This window comes from Hemiscyllium ocellatum, chromosome 6 (genome assembly GCF_020745735.1).
Source record: "Hemiscyllium ocellatum isolate sHemOce1 chromosome 6, sHemOce1.pat.X.cur, whole genome shotgun sequence".
In the NCBI taxonomy this organism is placed as follows: Eukaryota; Metazoa; Chordata; class Chondrichthyes; order Orectolobiformes; family Hemiscylliidae; genus Hemiscyllium; species Hemiscyllium ocellatum.
This window is the reverse complement of record NC_083406.1, coordinates 123,925,521-123,945,077: the sequence shown is the minus strand read 5'-3', so window position 1 is coordinate 123,945,077 and position 19,557 is coordinate 123,925,521. Positions and strand designations below refer to the sequence as shown.

Below are 19,557 nucleotides of genomic sequence, written 5' to 3'. Positions count from 1 at the left end.
GCGGCACTGCCTCAGCACTGACCCTCCGACAGTGCAGCGATCCCTCAGCCCTGACCCTCTGAGAGTGTGGCACTGCCTCAGCACTGACCCTCCAACAGTGCGGCGCACCCTCAGCACTGACTCTCTGACAGTGCGGCACTCCCTCAGCACTGACCCTCTGACAATGCGGCACTGCCTCAGCACTGACCCTCTGACAGTGCAGCGATCCCTCAGCCCTGACCCTCTGAGAGTGTGGCGCTCCCTCAGCACTGACTCTCTGACAGTGCGGCGCTCCCTCAGCGCTGACCCTCTGACAGTGCGGCGCTCCCTCAGCGCTGACCCTCCAACAGTGTGGCGCTGCCTCAGTGCTGACCCTCTGTCAGTGCGGCACTCCCTCAGCACTGACCCTCTGACAGTGCGGCGCTCCCTCAGCCCTGACCCTCCGACAGTGCGGCACTCCCTCAGCACTGACACTCCGACAGTGCGGCGCGCCCTCAGTACTGACCCTCTGACAGTGCGGCACTCCTTCAGCTCTGACCTTCTGACAGTGCGACACTCCCTCAGCACTACTGACCCTCTGACAGTGCGGTACTCCCTCAGCGCTGACCCTCCGACAGTGCGGCACTCTCTCAGCCTGACCCTTTGTCTATGCGACTCTCCCTCAGCCCTGACCATCCGACAGTACAGCACTCACTCAGCACTGACTATCCGACAGTGCGGCGCTCCCTCAGCTCTGACCCTCCGACAGTGCGGCGCTCCCTCAGCTCTGACCCTCCGATAGTGCGGGGCTCCCTCAGCAATGACCCTCCGACAGTGCGGCACTCCCTCAGCACTGACCCTCCGACAGTGCGGCGCTCCCTCAGCGCTGACCCTCTGACAGTGCGGCGCTCCCTCAGCGCTGACCCTCTGACAGTGCGGCGCTCCCTCAGCGCTGACCCTCCAACAGTGTGGCGCTGCCTCAGCGCTGACCCTCTGTCAGTGCGGCACTCCCTCAGCACTGACCCTCCGACAGTGCGGCACTCCATCAGCACTGACACTCCGACAGTGCGGCACTCCCTCAGCACTGACCCTCTGACAGTGCGTCACTCCCTCAGCACTGACCCTCCGACAGTGTGGCACTCCCTCAGTATGGACCCTCCCTCCGTGCTGCATTGGTAGTACTATGCTCGATATTGTGAAAAGCCTTTGCTGTGATCTTCTCCTGTTCCGAGGTTATTCTGGGGATGTGCTGTATTGTTTGTGTTTTGCGTCTTTTGCCCTTCCATCATAGATTGGAAATATTCCACTGGCACCAAACATAAAACTAACCTGGGAGGATTGGTGTGTGTGCATAGCTCCACCCTCTGTCGCTCTGGATTACTAAACCTATGATAAACACAGTGCCCTCCAGGTGTTTTGCTGCTGTCTCCCTGGTGACAGGTGGAAGATCATCTTTCAGGTGAGACTCTTGTGTCATTGTCAGAGCCCATCCGGGTAACAGTTTGCCTGCCAGCACCCTGCTCCCTGCCTCTCGCTCTAGCTGCAGTATATCTGCCTCTTCATGTCAGCCAGCAGACACTTACATTTGTTCTAAATGAGACTTCTCAAAAAATGGGCCAATTACTTGAAGAGCACAGACAGCATCGGGCAGGAAATAAAACCATCTGGAACTCCGCAGGTGAGACGGCTTTGGGGAAGGTGAGGGGTTGTGGGTGTTTAATCAATCCAGTTTGACTCTTTAACCACCCCCCCCCACCCCACCCCCACAAATCAACTTTTCAATCATTTCAATGATCACTTGAAAGCGGGTCGAGAGTAAGTGGAAGTTACTGGGACTGAAACGCCTTTGGTGGAAAATGGTTTGAAATACTTCACTGACTATGAGGAAATCAATGATCCTGGAGCTATTAACGCTGCAGAGATTACAGGAGAGATGGAGTGATTTTGACTGTTCTTTAACCCTCAAACATTGGTGGCTCTTGTGCTCTGCTTGATAATTGCAAATCCAGCGAGAGTATCATTTGCACAAGCTGATGTGGGGTGGGAGGTGGTGAACAGAGGAGCTGCCGGGTCTAGTTTCAGCTTGCCTTCATAGATAAACTATTTGTTTTTCTCCTCGAAGACGTGGGGTTGACCTGTGGTCAAGAAAGCTGCTATATTAATGCAATTCCTTCCCATCTGGTATTTACTGATTGCGAGAGGGTTTGGGAAAGTGTTTGGAGAACACCATCTTTGCCTCATATGCATCATGTCACTGCAAGTGACTCACTAAATTCTAATTGAAGCTATGAATGTGGACAGATCTGATTGCTCTGCTCATGTCTGAGCATGATGTGGCTAACAAGATACAGAATAAGCTAATTTCTGGTAACCAGTTAGAACAGGAAAGTGAAGTCACTGCAGCATCAGCAAACATCTACAGCTGCCATCCGCTCGGGAGAAAGAAAGATTTTCTGCAAGAAAGGTGGCCATTCACCCATCGTGCTGGCTACTTGGCAGAGCTGTCCAGTTATCCCCACACACCTTACTTTTCACTAGCTGTCCCTTCCCTCATAGCCCAGTACGTATCCTCTTTGTAATTATTTATCCAATCTGCAATTTCCTTTTGAAAGTTGTTATTAAATCTGCTTCCAATGTCCTTTCAGGCAGTGCATTCCACATCACAATAATTTATCATTTTAAAAATAAGAAAGACTTATGAAGTCATGGAGATATACAACAAAGAAACACACTCTTCAGTCCAACCTGTCCATGCTGACCAGATATCCTCAATTAATCTAGTCCCATTTGCCAGCAATCGGCCCATATCCCTCTAAACCCTTCCTGCGCCCATCCAGATGTCTTTTAAATGCTGTAATTGTACCAGCCTCCACCACTTCCTCTGGCAGCTCATTCCATACACGTACCACCCTCTGTGTGTAAAAGTTGTCCCTTAGGTCCCTTTTAAATATTTCCCCTCTCACCTTAGACCTATACCCTCTAGACTTGGACTCCCCCACCCTGAGGAACAGACCTTAATTATTCACCCTATCCATGCCCCCTGTGCCTTACATTTATGTAACCCCTTTCACGGCCGGAGGATGTCCCAAAGCCTGTTCCAGCTAATGGAAGACCTTGCCTTGTATAGTCATTGCTGTAGAAAACATGGAAGCCAGTTTAAGCCCAGCAATCTCCCACTTGGTTTGATCAGACGCAAATACCCAAACCTCCACTTACACAACATCCTCAAATCCCCAAGACCTCCCAAAGAGGTTGGCACTGCTGCCTCACAGCGCCAGGGACCTGGGTTTGATTCCAGCCTCGGGCGACTGTCTGTGTGGAGTTTGCACATTCTCCCCGTGTCTGCGTGGGTTTCCTCCAGGTATTCCGGTTTCCATCCACAGTCCAAGATGTGCAGGTCAGGGTGGATTGGCCCGGGGTAACGCAGGATTATGGGGATGCAGTAAGGGGCGGGTGGGATGGGATGTTCTTCAGAAGGTTGGTGCAGACATGATGGACTGAATGGCCATTTCCAAACTGAAGGGATTCTTTCAAAATATTCTTGTTGAAGGTTAAATTCTGGGAAATGATCACAGTTCATCCAGCAACTGTGGACCTGTGCCCCAGCATCTTGAACAGGGAATCAAGAGGAATTCTGATCAAAACTAATGAGTTAGATTATGAGAAGTGAGATATCAGTCAATCCTGTTAAAACCAACTGATTTAGGGATAGTGAGTATAAGAGCTGGCAGGTCATGTTATAATTGTACAAGAGCTTGGTTCAGCCGCATTTAGAATACCGTGTACAGTTCTGGTCGCCACATTACCAAAAGGATGTGGATACTTTGGAGAGGGTGCAGAGAAGGTTTATGAGGATGTTGCCTGGTATGGAAGGTGCTAGCTATGAAGAGAGGTTGTGTAGGTTAGGTTTGTTTTCATTAGAAAAAAGGAGATTGAGGGGGGACCTGATTGAGGCTTACAAAATCATGAAGGGTACAGACAGGGTAGGTAGAGACAAGCTTTTTCCCAGGGTGAGGGATTCAATAATGAGAGGTCACGCTTTCAAGGTGAGAGGTGGAACGTTTAAGGGGGATACACGTGGCAAGTACTTCACACAGAGGGTGGTGGGTGTCTGGAACGCGTTGCCAGCAGAGATGGTAGAGGCAGGCACAGTAGATTCATTTAAGGGGAATCTGGACAGATGCATGAGTAGGTGGTGAGCAGAGGGATACAGGCGCTTAGGAATTGGGCGACAGGTTTAGGCAGTACATTTAGATCAGCTCAGGTTTGGAGGGCCGAAAGGCCTGTTCCGTGGCTGTAAAGTTTCTTTGTTCTTTGTTTACACATTTATTTAGGATGCTGAGGCTTCATTCACCTGTTTCACAAGTACATTGTCAGAATGACTCAGCTAAGTGCCCTCTGAATGTGGGGTTGACGTGACTTTAGCAGAATATGAGGCTGCTCTCTCATTAGAGAGAGATGATTGGTGATGGTTTAGTCTGAGAGTCACCACACTTCAAGTAAGGGGAAAGGTTAGACAAGAAAAGTCCCTCATTGTAACCAAAGCTAATGCAGAAATTGAACCCACATTCTGGCATTACTTTGTATTTCAAATCAGCTGTCCAGATGGCTGAACTTGTCATAACTCCCCAGAGGCCAGTATCCCATCACCAAGTCCCTGACACTGCTCCAGCTCCCTCAGAGCCAGCTCTCAGAGTGAACAGAACCCCTGACCCTCCTGTTGCTATCTGTCCGCCAGGGCTCCCTGATTGAACCAGGTTAACAGCCCCAGTCAGGGAATTCAATTCTATAACATCCACCTAGTTGACCTCGCTCCAATCACTACAGAGCAATCCAAATCAACCACTCTTCATTCTGATAGTGTAGGAGTTCTGAATTTGATCTTGCTCTGGGAGCTGAGACTATCATCCAATCTAAAGTGCAGCACGACAGACTAGAAAGTGGCCAAATGTGATGTCATCAAAGTATTTTCCAAATGATGAGCAGCTCGGAAATGTGGAGGAGTGGGAAGACTCAAGGATTTGAAAACTAGAGGAGAAATGATAACTAAAGAGCTGAATTAACAGGAAAACAGAGGTATAACAGTGAGGAGATGAAGTTTGGGTTATATAAAGCACCATATCACAGGATGGAGATATTAAACCTCGAGAGAGTCCCCAGAATGAGCCCAGTGATGAAAGGGTTAAATGAAGAGGATAGGTTACATTCTTTCCATTTCAGAAACATGAGCTATTTAAGATGATTAAAAGATTTGATAGAAACTATTATTGTGGGCAGCACGGTGGCACAGTGGTTAGCACTGCTGCCTCACAGCACTAGAGACCCGGGTTCAATTCCCACCTCAGGCAACTGTCTCTGTGGAGTTTGCACATTCTCCCCGTGTCTGCGTGGGTTTCCTCCGGGTGCTCCAGTTTCCTCCTACAGTCCAAAGGTGTGCGGGTCAGGTGAATTGGCCATGCTAAATTGCCCGTAGTGTTAGGTAAGGCGTAAATGTAGGGGTATGGGTGGGTTGCGCTTCAGCGGGTCGGTGTGGACTTGTTGGGCCGAAGGGCCTGTTTCCATACTGTAAGTATTCTAATTACCATGCCACCCTATAATGATTCATGTTAAGTTCAGCAACCTGGTCCTTGCTTTCTGTCAACCTAGGCTGGCATCATTTGCACCTTTTTCTAAGTCGTCTTCCTTCCAATGAACTGCGAAAGTAGCCCAGGAGCTGATGATCCGCATCTTCATCACAGAGATGCTGGAAACATTCACTTTGACCTTACACAATTCCCAGTTACTCAAAAATTGAAAAAGAGCAAACCTAACCACACAATTTAGGAAAAGAATAAGGTTTAAAAAGGAGGATCTAAATGGAGTATAAAAGTAGGGAAGTGTTATTGTAATTGCATAAGGCATTGCTGAGACTGTATCTGCAGTACTGGACCCAGTTTTAGATATTATTCAGAGAGGGTTCCCTAGATTGATTCCAGAGACGAGGAGAGAATGAACAGTTTGGGTCGATACTCTCCAGAGTTGAGAAGAATGAGAGATCTTTGACTTGATAGAGGTTTATAAGATGATCAGAGGAATAGATAGAGTAGACAGTCAGAAACTTTTTCCCCGGGTACAACAGAGTGTTACAAGGGGACATAAATTTAAGGTGAAGGGTGGAAGGTATAGGGGAGTTGTCAGGGGTGGGTTCTTTACCCAGAGAGTGGTGGGGGCATGGAACGCGCTGCCCGTGGGAGTGGTAGAGTCAGAATCATTGGTGACCTTTAAGCGGCAATTGAATAGGTACATGGATGGGTGCTTAATCTAGGATAGATGTTCGGCACAACATCGTGGGCCGAAGGGCCTGTTCTGTGCTGTATTGTTCTATGTTCTATATAACCTTCTATGTTCTATCTAATGGCGGCACGGCCTCACAGCACCAGGGACCCAGGTTCGATTCCCGCCTTAGGTGACTGACTGTGTGGAGTTTGCACATTCTCCCCGTGTCTGCGTGGGTTTCGTCCGGGTGTTCCGGTTTCATCCCATAATCCAAAGATGTGCAGGTCAGATGAATTGGCCATGGGAAATTGCCCATAGTGTTAGTGTTAGCAGGGAAATGGTTCTGAGTAGGTTACTCTTCGGCGGGTTGGTGTGGACTTGTTGGGCCGAAGGGCCTGTTTCCACACTGCAAGTAATCTAATCTAATCTAATCCAACTGAGGTATGTAAGATACTAAAGTGAATTGTCAAAGCAGATGTAGAAAGGATGGTTCCTTATGTGGGACCATCTGGAATAAGAGGTCATAGTTCTAAGATTGGTGGGGGGGGCAGGTTTAAACAGGGATGAGGAGGATGGGCTTCTCTCAAAGGGTCATCAATCTGTGGGATTCACTCCCCAGAGTGCAGTGGTTGCTGGGACATTGAGTAAATTTAAGGAGGACAAAGTGAGATTTTATAATTAGGAACAGGTTAAAAGGTTATGGGGAATGGGCAGAAAAGTGAAGTAGAGCTCAAGATGAGATCAGCCATGATTGTATTTAATTGGGAAAGCAGGCTTAAGGAGCGGAATGGCCTACTCCTACTTCTATTCTTACAGAAAGGCTGGTTTGCCCAGAAAGGCAGCATCCGAGGAGCAGGAAAATCAATGTTTCGGGCAAAAGCCCTTCATCAGGGCTGATCCTGATGAAAGGCTTTTGCCCGAAACGTCGATTTTCCTGCTCCTCGGATGCTGCCTGACCTGCTGTGCTTTTCCACCACCACGCTAATTTAGACTCTGATACTCCAGCATCTGCAGTCCTCAGTTTTGCCTGGTTAGCCCAGGGTCAGTTGTATGCACAATGCTGAAATCTTTGAAAAATCAAAATATTAACCAGAGTCGATACAGATTTGTGGAAGGGAGATTGTATTTGACAGATTGCAGTAACTGAGTCAACTCTTTCCAGCACCAGCAAGTGTCTGTGCTCACAGGAGAGGAAATGACATGGCATTTTAGACAGAAACTATTCTACAAAATGCTCAAACCTTACTTGAGCGGTTGGTGGTGCTTTGAAATAGCTATCGAATGATTAGGCATGTTGTGACAGTGCAATTGGAAAGTCCAAATATGATTCAGCAGTATCAACATAGATTTGGAAAAAAGAAATCATGTTTGATAAATATCGTAATATGGATAAGGGGGACTGTTGGCCAAAGGGTATTTCAGTTTTTAAAAAGCAATGAATAAGGTGCCATACGAGAGGTTATTACATAAAATAAAACCCATGGGACTGGGGCTAAAATATTGACATGGATCAGGGATTGGCGACTGGACAGGAAACAAAGGATAGAAGCAAATGGGACATTTTTGCATTGGCACGTTATAACTAGCTCTTTATAACCAGAATTAGACTTTGGTCTCAAGTGTTTCCGGCTTAGATTAATAACTTCAACAAAGGAACAGAGTAATATATTCCTGTTTGCCAACAATACAAAATAAATTGGGAGAATAATCTATGAAGAGGGCACTAAGGAAATAGAGAACACGAGCAGTTTGGCAGGAATATGGCAACCGGAACATAGTATGGCAAAGTCTGAAAGTAACCAGCTTGGTAAGAAAAATTTTAAAAAACGCAGTGTGAGACTGCTGAGTGAGAGACTTGGAAATGTTGACATTCAAAGGGAAACCCTCCCAGATTCCAAAGGTGACCATCTCGGGAGTTTTGTCTAATTCCAGTCAGTGAGTAGGTGACTGTCAAAACTGATCAGTACCCAGAATCCTCTGCAGCAGTAAGGGCATTGGACGGTAAAGGATTTGAACAAGTTGCTGTCTCGGAATTTCCTTATATTCTCTCTCTGCCTCTGATAAGAATGTAAGAAATAGGAGCGGGAAGAGGCCATCCAGCCCATCACACCTGACCTTCTATTCAATAATTCATGGCTGATCATTTGTGGCCTCAGCTCTACTTACCTGCCTGATCACCATAACCATTAATTCCTTAACTGTTCAAAAGTCTATCTGTCTTTGCCTTAAAAACATTCAGCGAGGTAGTCTGAACTGGGCAGGGAATCCCACAGATTCACAACCCTACAGGTGAAGAAGTTCCTCCTCAGCTCAGGCCAAAATCTGCTCCCCGATATTTCCAGGCAATGCTCCCTGGTTCTAGTTTCACCCTCTCTGCTTCTATCACATCTATTCCCATCATCATTTATATTTGATTCTGTAAGAATTCTATAAGATCCTGCCTTATTCTTCTAAATTCCAATGTGTATTGTCCCGATCTACTCAGCCTCTCCTCATAAGCCAATCCCCTCAACTCCGGAATCACCCGAGTGAACCTCCCCTGCACCCCCTCCAGGGCCAGTACATCCTTTCTCAAGTAAGGAGACCAAATCTGCACCCAGTACTCCCGGTGTGGCCTCACCAGCACCTTGTACCTCCCGATGTTTAAACTCCATCCATGTAGGAATGCTGGACAATATTCCATTTGCTTTAACTACCTACTGCATCTGCAGACCAACCCTCTGTGATTCATGCACAAGACGCCCAGCTCCCTCTGCACAGCAGCATGCTGCAATCCTTCACCCCATTCAAAATTGCTTTTGCAGGAGGCTGCATGGCCGAGCTTCGTGAGAGCGTGAACGCCACATTCAGACACCGAGGTGGAGCTTTCTGAGTGACAACCCCATGAGGGCCACACACTGTAGCTGGGCCCATCATTGAAGATTCACTTTGAATAGCGAGTGTCACTAGCCCAACTCAGTTGTGACTGCCCTGATATTTGTTGGGTGCTGGGTATGTCAGCTTGAGAGAGTATCTCAGTGACTGGGATTGTGTTCGGCCGTCTGACCTACAGAAGCTGGTTCCCAGCCAACTCTGTACTGACCAGCCGCTCCTCTCTCAGCTCGCTACCACTGTCACATTGACCATGAGGGCCCAGCACCCCACATGCCATTGGTGACTGGTGTCACCTTTTTAGAAATTTACTGACAACCACCTGAATCCCGGCAGTAGCAGAGCGGTGAGGCAGGCTTTGTTTAGGCTGTTGAGGCAGCCCCAGTGCCGACTCCTGCCTGCCATTGGGGGGTGAGTTTAGGTTCTCAGCAGCGTCTGCCTCCAGCTGAGGTCCATGGCGATGGTCATGGGGCCGGATTTGAGCCGAGTATGACACTCAAAGGGGAAGTCAGTCCGAGGCAGACTCACGGTGGTGGTGGAGTTCAGTTTGAGTCAGTGCGGTACCTGGCAACATCTATGGTCCCTGAATTGGCAATGTCCGCTGAGGACTGATGGTGGTGAGGGTGTTGGTGGAGGTGAGGTGGTGCCGAAGACCTTTGTTCCCACAGCATTGGTGAAGGGACTTGTGCCTAGTCACCAGGCCCATGGCCCCATAGAGAGCACTTAACAAAAAGGACTGTGTAGTTGAACACCTTTTCTTTATTTCCTGACTTCTCTGCCTTTAGAGTCTATGTTCTGGTTTATTTTTCTGTTTTTTAAGAAGGTGCCAGGGAATGGCAACACTATGCAACATTCTTCACTGTATTTTATAACAAAGTTTATAAACTAGTTTCCTGCCTGTTTGTCCAATGTAGTACCAGCAAAACTAACATCATTTACAAGATACCATGCACGAACTGTAAAAAGCACTACCTCAGACACACGAGCAGGAAATTTCCCACCAGGATACATGAACACCAACTGGTCACCAAAACACACGACCCACTCTCACTAGTTTCTATACATACTGACAAAAGGACACGACTTTGACTAGGACAACACACACATCCTAGGACAGGTGAAACAAAGATACGAACGAGAATTCTTAGAGGCATGGCATTCTAACGAGAACTCCATCGATAAGCACATCGATTTAGATCCTACCTACCTTCCCTTGGAAAAAAGAACCAGAAATGCCAAAACCCACTTTAAGAAGCCAAGACCTGTAGAGAGGCGGGATACACCACCAGCACTTCACCAGAGACACTCACTGATGATGTGACCTTGTATGGTGTCAACATGTCTGTAAGCAAACCTTCCAACTCAGCGAGCTAACTTACAGACATATCATCAACCTGAGCTACAAATCTTCTCAAAAATTGCTAACTCACAGTAACGTGATTGTCTCATAACTGACCTCTGAAATGACCGAGTGCGTCACTTTGGTCAAGGACAGTTAGGTATCTGCAGTAAAATGCTGGCATTGTCACATCTTATTAAAAAGGTTCCTTTGAATGGGGAATCCAGAACACTGAGACATTGTCAGGATTAGGAACTAATTATTGATGACTGAGATAAAGAGAAATTTCTTCATTCAGCGTGTTGTGACATTTTAGAATTCTCTGCTCCAGGTGGTTGTTAATGCTCCTTCATTGACAACATTCAGGACAAATTTGGATGGTTTTTGCGCAGTAAGAGTTTCAGGAATGTGTGGACAGTGCAAACATTGTCTGAGGTGGAAAATAAGCTGGGATTGTGAATGGTAGAGCACTCTCAAGGGGTTGAAGGCCTGAGTCCAGCCTCAATTTCTTACTTTGTTAAGTGTTTCAGGTTTGAAATGTACAAAAGGCATTTTGACCGCTCACATTGCCAATCTACCGACACAACATTCTTTGCGTGTAAAATAACAGGAACCCAAGTGGGTGGGGGGTCCCAGACAACTGGAAAAGTTAGATTTCATCCCCTATTAATATCGCCCCACCCACCCCGATGTTTTTGACCCCACCCATGATTTCCGGCATTGATAATGAGCTGCTGGATAAGAACAAGAATCCTTTCAGACAGCACTGAGGCAGGACTGCTATCCATATCAGCTTGCAGGTATTTAACAGAAGGCCCTATACTCAATGCAGAGCCTGTGAAACTGTAGACTGACATTCCCCACTTCCGACAAACGCACAACCATCTTGTTATTCATCTCACTGCTACTTCTGACTCTCCCTAAAAATAGAAAATTGAACCTAATGTATGACCACATTCCTTTTTATGTCATAAACAAAGGATACATTCCTTTTGTTCCTGCCCTTCTCCATTCCAGTCAAAGAAAGATTCTTGTGCTTTCTTCATCAATATCGATCCTTGGTTAGCATTCTCATTGCCAGTTTAAGGATCATCGAGTCCTGCAGCACAGAGACAGGCCCTTCGGCCCAAACTGTCCATCCACTCTAACCCCATTTCCCTGCACTTGGCCCATATCCTTCTAAATCTTTCCTATCCATGTATTTGTCCAAATGCCTCTTAAATGTTGTTAATGTACCCGCCTCAACCACTTCTGCTGGCAGCTCATTCCATGTGTGTACCACCCTCTGGGTAAAAACGTTGCCCCTCAGGTTCCCTTTTATTCTTTGCCCTCTAACCTTAAACTGACACCCCCTAGTCCTCGATTCCCCAACCCTGGGGAAAAAGACTGAGTGCATTCACCCTCTCCGTGCCTTTCATGATCTTATACACTTTTATAAGATCCCCCCTCAGTCTCCTACACTCGAAAGAGAAAAGTCCTAGATTGTCCAACCTCTCCCGATAACTCAGACCATCGAGTCCTGGCAACATCCTTGTAAACTTCTTCTGCACTCTTTCCAGTTTAATCACATCTTTCCTACAGCAAAGTGACCAAAACTGAACACAATCCTCCAAGTGTGACCTGTACCACTGCAACATAAACATCCCAACTTCTAGCCTCAATGCCCTGACTGATGAAGGCCAGTGTGCCAAAAGCCTTCTTTACTTCCCTGTCTACCTGGGACTCCACTTTCAAAGAACCGTGCACCTTAACTCCAAGGTCCCTCTGTCCCACTACACTCCTTAAGGCCCAACCATTCACCATGAAACTCCTACCTTGATTTAACTTTCCAAATTGCAAGATCTCACACTTATCGAGTTTTGAGAAGATTGAAAACCCAAACATATAAATAGAAAGCAGGAATTACTAGCATTGTTTCACCTGAGGCCCACTGAAGATGTTACCTAGTAGGGTAACAAAATGTCTAGAAATGAACTTCCAGCTCAGCGAGCAAACCTACATCCAAAACCTCACACTTATCTTTTTTAAACTCCATTTCCCATTTCTCGGCCCACATCCCCAGCTGATCAAGGTCCTGCTGCAATTTCCGATAATTTGTGGGTTCAAGTCCCACCTATAGAACGTAGAACATTACAGCACAGTACAGGCCCTTCAGACTATGATGTTGTGCCAAGCTGTGGGACCAATCTGAAGCCTATCTATCCTACACTATTCCATTTTTCATCCATATGGTTATCCAATGACCATTTAAATGCCCTTAAATTTAGCGAGGCTACTGCTGTGCAGGCAGTGCTTTCCATGTCCTTACTACTGAGTCTGTCATCTGTCCAATATCTATCACCCCTCAATTTAAAGCTACATCCTCTCGTGCTAGCCATCACCATACTTGGAAAAAGGCTCTCACTGTCCACTCTATCTAACCCTCTGATTATCTTTTATGTTTCTATTAAGTCACCTCTCAATCTTCTTCTCTCTAATGAAAACAGCCTCAAGTCCCTCAGCCTTTCCTCATAAGATCTTCACTCCATACCAGCCAACATCCTGGTAAATCTCCTCTGAACCCTTTCCAAAGCTTCCACATGCTTCCTATAATGCAGTGACCAGAACTGTACACAATACTCCAAGTGCGGCCACATCAGAGTTTTGTACAGCTGCAGCATGACCTCATGGCTCCAAAACTCAATCCCTCTGCCAATAAAAGCTAACATACTCTATGCCTTCTTAACAACCCTGTCAACCTGGGTGGCAACATTCAGGGATCTATGTACATGGCCCAGGACTCTTTATTCCTGTTGCTCCTTCCAAAGTGAATCACCTCACACTTTTCCATATTAAACTCCATTTGCCACCTCTCAGCCCAGTTCTGCAGCTTATCTATGTCCCACTGTAATCTACAACATCCTTCAGCACTGTCCACAACTCCACCAACATTAATGTGATTCGCAAATTTACTAACCCATCCTTCTACGCCCTCATCTCGGTCATTTATAAAAATGACAAACAGCAGTGGACCCAAAACAGATCCTTGCAGTACACCACTAGTAACCGAGCTCCAGGATGAATATTTCCCATCAGCCACCACCCGCTGTCTTCTCTCAGCTAGCCAATTTCTGATTCAAACTGCTAAATCACCATCAATCCCATACCTCTATATGTTGTACAATAGCCTACCATGGGGAACCTTATCGAACGCCTTGCTGAAATCCATATAAACCACATCAACCACTTTACTCTCATCCATCTGTTTGGCCACCTTCTCAAAGAACTCAATAAGGTTTGTGAGGTACGACGTACCCTTCACAAAACCATGTTGACTATCCCTAATCAACATATTCCTCTCCAGATGATTAGAAATCCTATCTCTTATGACCTTTTCCAAAACTTTACCCACAACAGAAGTAAGGCTCACTGGTCCATAATTACCAGGGTTGTCTCTACACCCCCTCACTCAAAGACTTGAGCCTATTAACCTGACTAGGGGAGCAAGCATTGTTGGAGGGTCAGTACAGAGGGAGTGCTGCGCTGTCGGAGGGTCAGTGCTGAGGGAGCACCACACTGTCGGAGATTCAGTGCTGAGGGAATGGTCAATTGTCAGGGGGTCAGTGCTGAGGGAGTGTCGCACTATCGGGGTTTCAGTACTGCGGGGGTGCTGCACTGTCAGATGGGCACTCTGAGGGAGTGCTGTATTGTCAGAGGGGGAGCTCTGAGGGGGTGCTGTATTGTCAGAGGGGGAGCTCTGAGGGAGTGATGTATTGTCAGAGGGGGGGCTCTGAGGGAGTGATGTATTGTCAGAGGGGGGGCTCTGAGGGAGTGCTGTATTGTCAGAGGTGCTGCTCGATATTGAACTGAAATCCACCTGGCCCCTGAAGTGGGGAAATGTTGGACTCGAAATATTAAATCTGTCTCTGTCAGATGCTGCCAGAATTGCTGAGTTTCTCCAGCATTTTCTGTTCTTATATGAGGAAAGAGTTCATGACCCTGATTTGAAAGAATAAGCATGTTCTCCCTGTTGTATATGGACCAAGTCTTATCTCTCCCCTAACATCACTGAACAAACACGTGGAGCAGTGTAGGTTGGATGGGCTTCAGATTGGTTTCACAGGTCAGCATAACATTGAGGGCCGAAGGGCCTGGACTGTGTTGGAATGTTCTATAAAATCTCTGATCAACATCTGACTGCTGTCTGTGAGACGTTGCTGTGCGCTAATTGAGTGTCAAGTTTCCAGTCTTATAACAATAACTGCATCCTAAAATATCCTGCAGTTGTGAAAGGTGCAAGGTTCATTCTTCCTTTGAGATCATATTCATTGTACTGTGTGATGCTCATGTTGCAGTCACCGTTTTACGTAAGCAATTGACAACGTCGGAAACAATTACATATGTCATCAGGAAGATCTGTGGGACACACTTACAAAAGAAACAAGAATTTCAGCTGGGTTTTGGTCAGATCCAGGAATAATGTAAAAGACACACCTGTATGACACAGATCCACTGCAGATACTAAGAGGGTGGGGCAGATTGAATTATCTGCTTAAAATAGATAAGGAACAATTAAAGAGTCTAAATTTACATCAAGTGCTTGTCTCATTCCTCCTTGGGCTTTTGTGGCTCAGTGTTTATGTCCCCTACGTCTGACCCAGGGGAACAGGCTCAAATCCTTCCTTCACCAGAGGTCTGGGATAACAGCTCCTAACAGATTGATTGGAAAGTAATTTGATGTATTTATTATTGCCACATGTACCTAAGCAGAACGAAAAGTTTTGTTTTGCGTGTAGTACAGGCAGATCATACAAAGACGATGGGGTGATTGGACAGAGTGACGGCTGCAGAGAAGGTGCACAAAAGGCAAAGATCAACATTAGATTTAAAATTTGAAAGGAACATTCAGAAGTCTAATAACAGCGGATGAAAATGCTGTTCTTTAACCTATTGGTATGTGTTTAAGTTTTTGTATCATTTGGCTGATGGAAAAAGTTGGAACAGATTACGATTGGGGTGAGAGGGGTCTTTGATGATGTTGGCTGCCTTTCTATAGCAACAAGAAGTGTAGATGGAGTTAATGAAGGTTGGCTTGTGTGATGGACTGGGCTGTAGTCTCAACTTCCTGTAGTTTCCTACAGTCCTGGGCACAGCAGTTGCTGTACCAGGCTGTGATGCATGCAGATAGAATGCTTTGTATAGTGCATCAGTAAAAGTTGGTGAGGATCCTTATGGACATGCTGAATTTCCTTAGCCTTCTGAGGAAGAAGAGACGCTGTTGTGCCTTCTTGACTATCACATCAATGTGGCTGGTCCAGGGAGATTGTTGGTGCTCGTCACTCTGAGGAATTTGAAGCTCTTGACCATCTCAACATCAGCTCTGTTGATGTGGACAGGGGTGTACCCTCCTCCTTGCTGCCTGAAGTCGATGATGAGCTCTTTAGTTTTGCTGACATTGAGGGAGAGCTTGTTATCTTTGCACCACGTCACCAAGCATTCTCTCTCTTTCTGTGTCATCATCATTTGATATCCAGCCTACAATGGTGGCGTTGTCAGTGAACTTGGAGATGGAGTTCAGATGAAATTTGGCCACACGGTCATGTGTGTACAGGGATTACAGTAAGAGGCTGAGTATGCAGCTTGTGGGGCACCAGTGTTGAGGATTGTCATGGAGAAGGTGCTTATTCTCACTGACTGTGGTCTCTGGACCAGGAGGTCAAGGATCCAGTTGCAGTAAGTCTCGGTGACTGGAGATTAGTTTGGTTGGAATTATGGTGTTGAATGCGGAGCTGTAGTCAGTAATTAGAAGCCTGACATAGATATCCTTGTTATACAGATGTTCCAGGGATGAGTATAGGCCTGGTCTGTAATTGCTGGGGATTTCCCTATTTCCTTTCTTGAAGAGAGGAATTACATATGCCTCTCTCCATGGCTGTGGAAATACATATCTAACTCCATTTCTGTGAGTATCAGTTTTAAAACGTTGTTTAGAGGATGTGGGCGTCACTGCTAACACGAGCATTTATTGTCCTTCCTAATTGTACTGGAGTCTAGATTAGAGTGGTGCTGGAATAGAACATAGAACAGTACAGCACAGAACAGGCCCTTCAGCCCACGATGTTGTGCCGACCACTGGTCCTCATGTATGCACCCTCACATTTCTGTGACCATATGCATGTCCGGCAGTCTCTTAAATGTCCCCAATGACCCTGCCTCCACAACTGCTGCTGGCAACGCATTCCATGCTCTCACAACTCTCTGTGTAAAGAACCGCCTCTGACATCCCTCTATACGTTCCTCCAACCAGGTTAAAACTATGACCCCTCCTGTCAGTCATTTCTGCCCTGGGAAATAGTCTCTGGCTATCGATTCTATCTATGCCTCTCATTATCTTGTAAACCTCAATTAGGTCCCGTCTCCTCCTCCTTTTCTCCAATGAAAAAAGTCCGAGCTCAGTCAACCTCTCTTCATAAGATAAGCCCTCCAGTCCAGGCAGCATCCTGGTAAACCTCCTCTGAACCCTCTCCAAAGCATCCACATCTTTCCTATAATAGGGCGACCAGAACTGGACGCAGTATTCCAAGTGCGGTCTAACCAAAGTTTTATAGAGCTGCAACAAGATCTCACGGCTCTTAAACTCAATCCCCCTGTTAATGAAAGCCAAAACACCATATGCTTTCTTAACAACCCCATCCACTTGGGTGGCCATTTTAAGGGATCTATGTACCTGCACACCAAGATCCCTCTGTTCCTCCACACTGCCAAGAATCCTATCCTTAATCCTGTACTCAGCTTTCAAATTCGACCTTCCAAAATGCATCACCTTGCATTTATCCAGATTGAACTCCATCTGCCACCTCTCAGCCCATCTCTGCATCCTGTCAATATCCCGCTGCAGCCTACAACAGCCCTCTATACTGTCAACGACACCTCCAACCTTTGTGTCGTCTGCAAACTTGCTGACCCATCCTTCAATCCCCTCATCCAAGTCATTAATAAAAATTACAAACAATAGAGGCCCAAGGACAGAGCCCTGTGGAACACCACTCACCACAGACTTCCAGGCAGAATATTTTCCTTCTACTACCACTCGCTGTCTTCTGCTGGCCAGCCAATTCTGTATCCAGACAGCTATGTTCCCCTGTATCCCATTCCTCCTGACCTTCTGAATGAGCCTACCATGGGGAACCTTATCAAATGCCTTGCTGAAGTCCATATACACAACATCCACAGCTCGACCCTCATCAACTTTTCTAGTCACATCCTCAAAGAACTCGATAAGGTTTGTGAGGCATGACCTGCCCCTCACAAAGCTGCGTTGACTGCATTTAATCAAGCCATGCTCTTCCAGATGGTCATAAATCCTATCCCTCAGAATCCTTTCTAACACCTTGCAGACGACAGACGTGAGACTTACTGGTCTGTAATTGCTGGGGATTTCCCTATTTCCTTTCTTGAAGAGAGGAATTACATATGCCTCTCTCCATGGCTGTGGAAATACATATCTAACTCCATTTCTGTGAGTATCAGTTTTAAAACGTTGTTTAGAGGATGTGGGCGTCACTGCTAACACGAGCATTTATTGTCCTTCCTAATTGTACTGGAGTCTAGATTAGAGTGGTGCTGGAAAAGCACAGCCGGTCAGGCAGCATCCGAGGAGCAGGAAAATCGACATTTCGGGCAAAAGCCCTTCATTAGGACCAGCTGTGCTTTTCCAGCACCACGCTAATCTAGACCCTGACCTCTAGCATCTGCAGTCCTCACTTTCGCCTAATTGTACTTGAGTTGCATAACTTGTTATTCATTTCAGAAGTAAGTTAAGAGTCAGACACATTGCTGGGTCTGGAGTTACATGTAGGGCCAGAGCAGGTAAACATGGCAGACATCTTTCATTATGCCAGAAAAAGCCCCATCAGATTCTCCCATGCCGGTTAAGGAAAGATGTCTGCCACTTTTATCTGCTCTGCCACATTGATCTTAGTTACACGGTCACTAATACGCCAGTGTATAATTCCAGACTTGACTGAATTCAAATGTCACCTTTTGCAATGGTGTGATTCAAACATACAGAGGCTGGGGTTTGGGATTACCAACCCAGTGATAGTACCACTTTGTGGATTGCAGTGTCAGAGTCACACAGTCACACAGCACGGAACACACCCTTCGGTCCACCTTGTCCACATCAACCGAGATTTCCCAAACCAAACCTGTCCCAATCGCCTTTGTGTGCCCCACGTCCCTGCAGACCGTTCCTGTCATGTAGCTATCCCAATGCCTTTTAAATGTTGAATCATGTTCAATAGGAACTGAACAATAATTGGAGAGAAAAGATTGAAGGTGATGGTGAAACACCAGACATATTGAAACAATCTTTGCAAGATTTATGCCCCATATTTCTCACCACCTCATCCTGACAGTATATCCTCCCTATTACATTCTCCCTCATGTCCATTACATAAACCCTATATCTTTCATTCACTAAAACCTGTGATATTTTTAACATCCCAGTTTTGTTTTGTGGGAAACTCCTGGAGAGGTGCTCTGGAGCTGAGATGAGCGATCTCCAACATCAACAATCATCTCCCTTTGGGTCAGGTATGACTACAATCAGCAGAGAATTTACCCCTAATTCCACTGACTCCAGATTTGTTAGGGCTCCTCAATGCCACACTCGGTCAAGTATAGCCTTGATGTGAAGTGCCGTCCCCCTCCCCTCCCCCTCAGGAATTCAGCTCTTTGGTCCATGCTTGAACCAAGGCTGTAACGAGGTCAGGAGCTGAGCTGAAAATGTGTTGCTGGTTAAAGCACAGCAGGTTAGGCAGCATCTCAGGAATAGGGAATTCGACGTTTCGAGCATAGGCCCTTCATCAGGCATTCCTGATGAAGGGCTTATGCTCGAAACGTCGAATTTCCTGTTCCTGAGATGCTGCCTAACCTGCTGTGCTTTAACCAGCAACACATTTTCAGCTATGATCTCCAGCATCTGCAGACCTCATTTCTTACAGGAGCTGGGCTGCCCTGACAAAACATAAACTGGGGAACACCATAAACTGGTATCAGAGTGATTTTTAAAAATTAATTTCTGGGATGTGGATATCGCTGCCTGGGGCAGCATTTATTGGTTGCCTCTGAAGAAGGTAGTGGTGTGTTCTCGT

At 46.4% G+C, this 19,557-nt stretch overlaps 1 protein-coding gene across 1 annotated transcript in view; it reads left to right on the top strand.

Moving 5' to 3' along the window:
* The first annotated feature begins 1,397 nt into the window (after positions 1–1,397).
* The window catches only part of slc6a7 (solute carrier family 6 member 7), a 67,804-nt gene continuing 49,644 nt past the window's right edge, over positions 1,398–19,557 (top strand). Inside the window, exon 1 of the mRNA XM_060826933.1 lies at positions 1,398–1,636. Within this exon, the coding sequence (XP_060682916.1) occupies positions 1,553–1,636 (84 nt within the window). The 5' untranslated portion in view covers positions 1,398–1,552. The remainder of the gene's footprint in view (positions 1,637–19,557) is intronic.